The sequence below is a fragment of the Etheostoma spectabile genome, chromosome 5 (assembly GCF_008692095.1).
Source record: "Etheostoma spectabile isolate EspeVRDwgs_2016 chromosome 5, UIUC_Espe_1.0, whole genome shotgun sequence".
In the NCBI taxonomy this organism is placed as follows: Eukaryota; Metazoa; Chordata; class Actinopteri; order Perciformes; family Percidae; genus Etheostoma; species Etheostoma spectabile.
The window spans coordinates 17,364,721-17,371,538 of record NC_045737.1 but is presented as its reverse complement, the minus strand read 5'-3'; the positions used below and the strand labels follow the sequence as shown (position 1 = coordinate 17,371,538).

The 6,818-nt window shown below is 40.4% G+C and overlaps 2 protein-coding genes across 3 annotated transcripts in view; one reads left to right on the top strand and one right to left on the bottom strand.

The window, feature by feature from the left end:
• Nucleotides 1–3,691, bottom strand: part of nf2a (NF2, moesin-ezrin-radixin like (MERLIN) tumor suppressor a) — a 29,737-nt gene extending 26,046 nt beyond the window's left edge. The window contains exons 1-3 of the mRNA XM_032516897.1: nt 2,967–3,691; nt 1,627–1,752; nt 1,363–1,485 (exon numbers count right to left, since the gene is read on the bottom strand). Of these exons, the coding sequence (XP_032372788.1) occupies nt 1,363–1,485; nt 1,627–1,752; nt 2,967–3,080 (363 nt within the window). The 5' untranslated portion in view covers nt 3,081–3,691. The remainder of the gene's footprint in view (nt 1–1,362; nt 1,486–1,626; nt 1,753–2,966) is intronic.
• A 682-nt stretch (nt 3,692–4,373) lies between these two features.
• The window catches only part of fbxo21 (F-box protein 21), a 9,638-nt gene continuing 7,193 nt past the window's right edge, over nt 4,374–6,818 (top strand). For both annotated transcript variants that reach the window (XM_032516896.1, XM_032516895.1), the window contains exons 1-5: nt 4,374–4,642; nt 5,205–5,340; nt 5,677–5,786; nt 5,956–6,077; nt 6,289–6,435. In XM_032516896.1, coding sequence (XP_032372787.1) covers nt 4,419–4,642; nt 5,205–5,340; nt 5,677–5,786; nt 5,956–6,077; nt 6,289–6,435 — 739 coding nt within the window. In that variant the 5' untranslated portion in view covers nt 4,374–4,418. The remainder of the gene's footprint in view (nt 4,643–5,204; nt 5,341–5,676; nt 5,787–5,955; nt 6,078–6,288; nt 6,436–6,818) is intronic.

Here is a 6,818-nt window from a genome sequence, read left to right as displayed (position 1 = left end):
TGTGTGTGTGTGTGTGTGTGTGTGTGTGTGTGTTTGTTTCCGGGTCGGTGATCATTTCTGATAAGCACTAATCCAGCTGTCATGCCTGTGACACTATCTGAACAGAGGCCTGCTCCTGGCTTTATGGGAATTAATGAGAGCAAAGTAATAAGGCGACAGGCGATGCAAGGCACTAAGCATTTGTATTTGTCTCCCCTTGTAGCTGTGCACCGCTTTAACTGTTGAGTAATTTGTCGGCTTTTTTTTAACAAGGGTTCCCTCTGAAATAAATAAATTGCTTCAACCTACCACTAAACGGATTAAGGACACAGAGAGACTTTTTTATATGCCTTAAGTAGATAAGTGCCTCTATATAAATGTTGAGGAACACAAGCACACTGCTGTCTCAAACCATATAACTAAACCAGCACAATGGGCTATGAGTCTTATGAAGGATGAGCATCCCATGGAGAATATGTCATTTACTGGGCCAATAACTAAACCCTTAAAGCCTAATTGATAAATGTGGCTATGGCATTGGATGATCGGAACACAGTTACAAATCTCATTTCTTGCGAGGAGAATGGTGTGGCAGGCTGCACTGGAATTCCCCGGAGAGTATTAAGTGGAGAGAAAGGGCAGCCGTAATATGTTGTGCATTGATTCCACATGGCTGCACACAATCAGACCGGGACAATGGAAAAAGTATATTACGGAGTGCTCTGCTCAACAACTTGTCAGAAACTCTGTGGACGCGTGCCCCCTGTTGGCACCCGATCCGAATAGGAAGGAAGACGCAGATATACGTGTATAGCGCATCAGCCAAATAGTGTGCAATGGTTAAAATGGATAATCCTAAATTTACAGAGCATTTTGAAGGCTTTTACGTAAAAAATCTCACACACCTATTTTAAAAGCATTTATGTCAACCCTTCTAGTTTCTCAGAAAAAGCCAAGATCCACCATTTCTAAGAATTCTTTTCTCTTGAAGTCTTGAACACAGCACCCATCTGGGAAGATTACAATCAAGGAAAGAGAGGTTTTTTAATAAAATAAAGTTTCCGCCCACTAGCCAGCCACTAGACAGTAATCCACAGATTCTTGAGAGGCACGTTGGATTTCAGATTTACCTGTAAGCCCGCAGCAATTTCAACTTAGACAGCAGCAGAGAAAGAAGAGAATGTGTCAGTCAACATAAGCGTACAAAGAACCTACTCTTAAGGCCTTAATGGCATGATAGGCACAAATGAAAAAGATAGGACGACGACAAGGTAAGTATATAAAGGGCAAATCCCAAGTATAATAAGAGAATATATTTCAATCTGATTAACCATGAAATGGTGAAAACAAAACTCTCAATACATGTATATTATGTATAGTTACCTGTAGGAAAAAAAGATGTTGTGTGATATCTTGCACTAGTTCCTCCTCAGCATTTTCAGGGTAAAACTTGGCCAGAAAGTAAAGGGTGATTGGTTCCTCCTTTGGTACCTCCTGATCCAGGACCTATGACATTGAACCAAAGAAATCAATATTTACATTTGGTGGCGTCCATGCATTCCCTCGTCATGCTCGCTACTTCTTAATCAAAAATGTTTATATGGCTCATGGCTGTTACAAGACCAGTATCACATCATAATCACTTACCCTCTTTTCCATTTTCAGCCAAGCAACTGTGTCCTTGATGTTATACTGGAGCCCAAAAAACCATGTCTCCCTCAGTCCCAGAGTCCGGCACACAAAGTCAAAAAGGTCTTTTCCTTTCCACTTGACCTAAAATACAAAATGTTTTAATCTATACAATTTTCTCAGAAGAGAAAAGCTGAAAAGGCTGAATTACAAGAATTTGTTTAATTTATTTATCCCGATGCATACAAAAAAAACATTCAGTCTGTTAGAGCTAAACAGAGAAAAAATAAGCACTTAATTCTTTACAAGGTTGACTATCAGCAGCCATTCATATGATGCTGTGTCTACTGAATCCAGGCATACTAGCATTTCCATTATAACGTCAGTCTGTGGTTGAAAGCAGGGAGCCAACGAAGCAGGCATATCAGGTGCCCATATCCAATTATGACTGCTTTCATCTCAAGCTTCTGTCAAGTGCATTCAAGGTTAACATGAGGAAAACTGTTGGGTTAAAAACTGATAGAAGTGAGGAAATCACCTTCACCATGCAGCAGGAATGGCAACTAGTAAGGACAATCAAAGAATTCTATGCCAGAGGAATGATCATTTAGTCTATATGACCAATTCCCGTTAAATGCTATTTACAAAACCCATAATTGATACAATTATCACCCCAGCACAAAAAATAGAAATCTGCAACTAACATTATGCTGCTCTGTGTAATTACCAACTGCAAACGTTGGTGGGGTGCCTCCCCTTTAAATACAGAGGTGGTGTCTGCAAGTCATTTTGATGCCTGTTACTTCTGATATATCATCAACTAAATCATATGCTAAACCAGAAGGCCAAAAATACATATTGAAACCAGCGTAACCATTGGTAAAAACCAGTGTGTTTTTACTGCACACTGCAGGGTGATTCACACAGCGTCAGCATTGCAGCAAGTCCCATACTGCATTGAGCTTTGCCGTTGACTGAAATGTTCAGGACTCCATTGCAGCATAAGACCGAGATACATTATAACAGATATGGTCTTCTGTAGAATAGGCCCATTATACCAATTGCGTTTGTTCATAGTTGCTTGCTGCCATCTAGTGTCGATAAGTGAAACTCTCATTTCATCTGAGCGACCATCGTCCCAGTCCCAGTTACCTATGGTAACCACACGCGAGTTTTGTCACTACAGATAACAATGTGGTTAAGCATGAATACGGCTGCCATTGCGTTACAACGCATGTGAATTGGTAACCCAGTCAGTAGGAGAACTTAGATGCACTTGGTGTTGTGGTCAGGAAAACCTTGATGTAAAGTTAAATGAAATAATGCTCTGTTTTTGAAACACACATGACGTTACACACCTCGCAGCTGAACTCCATGTCTGACTCCATTGTGCAGATCCTGACGTTGAAGTTCCTGGCTTGTTTTCTAAATAACGAGGTAAATCCCATTTTCGTCGCCAAGGCGCTTGCCATTCCGAATAGCTAATAAACTTTACTTTTTAGTTTTGAAAATGCGTTAATTACTTAAAAAATAAGTTTGCAGTCAAGCCATTAGGTGTATGCTGTAGACAGCAGATTAGTCAATTTGGTATACGTTAGCTACCTTATCGTAAAATAAGCACGGATATGCATGAGACTGTCCACCTTAACGTTAATCGTTCAGCTATCAATGGATGCTTAAAAGCCAAGTTTCAATAAAGTTTGCATAAGGCTTTCACTGACATGTTCTTAGTTTATTAATGTCCCATACCCATTGCGTATTCTATGGTAGTTTTTTTGTAATTTTACGTTAGCTACAAAAGTTTACATTTAGCATGAACTACCAGTGCACTGTCCTAGGCTTGCGGCTAACGTTAGCTAGCTAGTTAGGTTAGATAGAAACTATAACATGTACGTTACATATCCAATATAATCCCATATCATGCACTGAAGTTATACGTCCTTATACTGTAAAAAAAAATTAACATTTTCCTCTACGCTTCTGAGAAATTTCCAATCCAATATCCCCCCTCTGGACAGTTCAAAACTCTTCTGTTGCCGCATATGAACTATGGTGGAAACGAAGCGCTAGCTACCTGCTGCTAACCATTCCCCCAGAAGAGCAATGCTGCATTCAAGTGCCATCAAGAGTGTGGTAATAACATTGTAGTGCACATTAAAAGAGAGAATGATTTGTTTGCATTTATCAAGACTGATAAACATGCTTTATAGTATTATAATTTTCCTAATATAATGATAGTGTACAATCTACATGTTCTCTTTCACTTTCAGACACCAACCCCAGCCCAAAGGGGCCACTATACTAATGTAAACAAATTACAAATAAATACGTCAGAACAAATCAAGTTCATGGTGGGAAATTATTTTTTTAAATTGATAATTGGTAATTGACAATGAAAATAATAGAAATTTGCAAACCTAAATATTTTATTACGCACAATATGTTACTTTGTTTGTTTGTTCTTTGTACAGATGAATAACTAATTGTCACTTACCGAGTGCATATATGTGTGGTTTGTTCAAGTAGCATAACATTGCAGGTTTTTTGACTGCTGAAGAATTTAATGTAAGCCTACATGTTCTTTGTCAATTCAGTTTATGCCGTTCTACAGTGTCCTCATGAGAGTATCCCATAGACAGTTGAAGAAAGGAGTATCAGAGGAGCATGAAGGCAGCATAGCTTCCCCATTCCTCTTGACCGAACAACCGATCACACTGCACTACATATCCTTTGCCCCGCCCCTAACCATGCCCCCTGCGCCATAAATGGGCGGTGCCTGAGCAATGAGGTAATCGGGGTAAACAGTAAAGATGGCGACGTCTGTAGCCGGAGAGGGGCAACAAAGTCTAAATGGGATTATTTTCGACACTCAAACTAAAAAACTGACCGACCTGCCGACCGAATTACTCGAACACATCCTGTGCTTCCCTGTCCTCAAACATCTCGACATTTGTAACGTTTCATGCTGCTGTAAGAGGCTACACGACGTCTGCCATGGAAGGGGGAAGGTCTGGGGACACCAGTACAAACTCAGGTGCTATGTTTTATTATGGAATTTCTTCAGAGGTTTGGGTTTGGTGGCTTTTCACCACTATCTCCGTGTCCTTTATAATGTGTCTTGTTTGGAGGCCTAAATCGCCTACTGTCTCCTTAAAGGTGGGTTCTCTTATTGCGGAGTAACAGGCAGCTGTCAGCCATTGACGTTTTGCTGATGCACCAAATTCATCATCCAGCCAGGCCATTCGCAAGCTTCTACACTGCAGACTACTATGAAGCTTTCATATCTTATTCGTTATAATAGTTCACACGTTGAAACGTATACTCCTTTATCAAGAACTGCCGATAGTGAATTTGTGTGACCTTGGATGTTACAGGCAGCCTGTGAACTGCAGGGAAGTGCAGCTAATGCCAAAGGCAGCCGTCCTCCTGATTTATAGGCTTTCTCCTGATTGCTTTCCTATGGGCAAATAGAAAGCCACGTTTGCTGCAGGATGATAACTGATTTCATAGACATGTGATTTAGTGCTCAACATATTATATTCTGAGCATGCCCAACAGTGTCACTGAAATAACAATGTTACTGCCTCCATCAACAGATGGCCAAGACTGCAGAGGTTTTACCGTCAGAATGAGTGCTGTGACTGGCTCAGAGAATACAAAACACGCCATCGAGTTGGTATACAAATACGAAGGACCGTGGAATCAATCTCAAAGAGATTCTTCACAGAAGTTGTAAGTAATCAAGACTGCATTGTCATGATTATTACTGTATGTTGACCAGTAGCCTGACAAGCCAGACCCCTAGCTGCAAATGACATTGACTGCGGCTATGATATGTCTAGATTTCTAGGCTAGTAGACTTGTTTAGGTACATTAAATAGATGTAAATAATGCAAACAATAGCCAAGATTTAAAAAAAAACATGATCCATTTGAATAAAACAAATATTATGTCTCTGTAAATTTGCTGGCCTTTTGTGGGTGTGTGTGGTCTGTGTGTGGGTGCATGTTTGGTCAAGAAAATGCAAGCTTTCCATGCTACAAACTAACCTAGAGATCTGCATCTCAGCCCTGCGTTGGGCAGGTGCTAGGAGACAGCTTTGCAGAGATCGAGTCACTTGGGATGCCAGAGCACTTCTGTGAAGACGAGCTCCTCTTCATACTCAACTCTGACAAGAGGTGAGAGACAGCAAAACACACTTGCCTCTAACCACACGCTGAATTTTGCAATCATGACTGGGTATGGGAGATGATCTTGTTAATCGTGATTATGAAAGGTCTTGTTGTTTTGCCAACTCACACCCTTTACACCATTAATGTGTCCCTTCCATTGTGCACCCATCATTAGGAAAAGCTTGACCTTAAAGTATTATGCAAAGAAAATCCTTTACTTCCTGAGACAACAGAACATCTTGAGGAGTTTGAAGACATTCCTGGAGCAGCCTGCAGAGCAGCAGTCAGCATTAGAGGGTGAGGCAGGAATACATGTCAAACAACTGAAGTTGCACTGTGTTCTGTTTAGCTTTGACATGTATGTTGTTGTTTTTTTGTTAGTGTTAATATAACGGCTTTTGGCATTAGCATTCTGCAATTTTATCTTTCTTTAGTCTTTTGTTTTCAAAGTTGATGCAAGCAGCACTACATTGTGCATTCCCTCTCTTGGTCTTGTCTGCCACTCTAGGTGCTATACTGGTGGATCAGTATTGTAACCCACTGGCTGACATAACACTGAACAGCATATCAGCCCAGCTGGATGAGATCGCAGAGAAAGTGAAGAAGATGCTTGGAATCAAGAATCCCTCTCACCCCAGCCTGCGTATTGCTCAGGGTGGGTTTTAAAACTAACAAAACTCCAAATGAAAAATCATGTTTGTTTTGTCATGTTTTTCCCAAAATACAAACCCCAATTCCAATAAAGTTGGGACATTGTGTAAAACGTAAATAAAAACGGAATACAATGATTTGCAAATCCTTTTCAACCTATATTCAATTGAATACACTTAAAAGTTGAGAAATGCTGCCGTTGACAAGCAAGGACGGGTCAAGGTTCACCACTTTGAACAACTACTTTAGCATGTAGTCCAATAGTTTAAGAACAATGTTTCTCAATGTACAATTGCGAGGAATTTAGGGCCATCTAGGACAGCCTAAAATATCGTCAAAATGTTCAGACTCTGGAGAAATCTCTGGGCCTGAGCTCATCTGAGATGG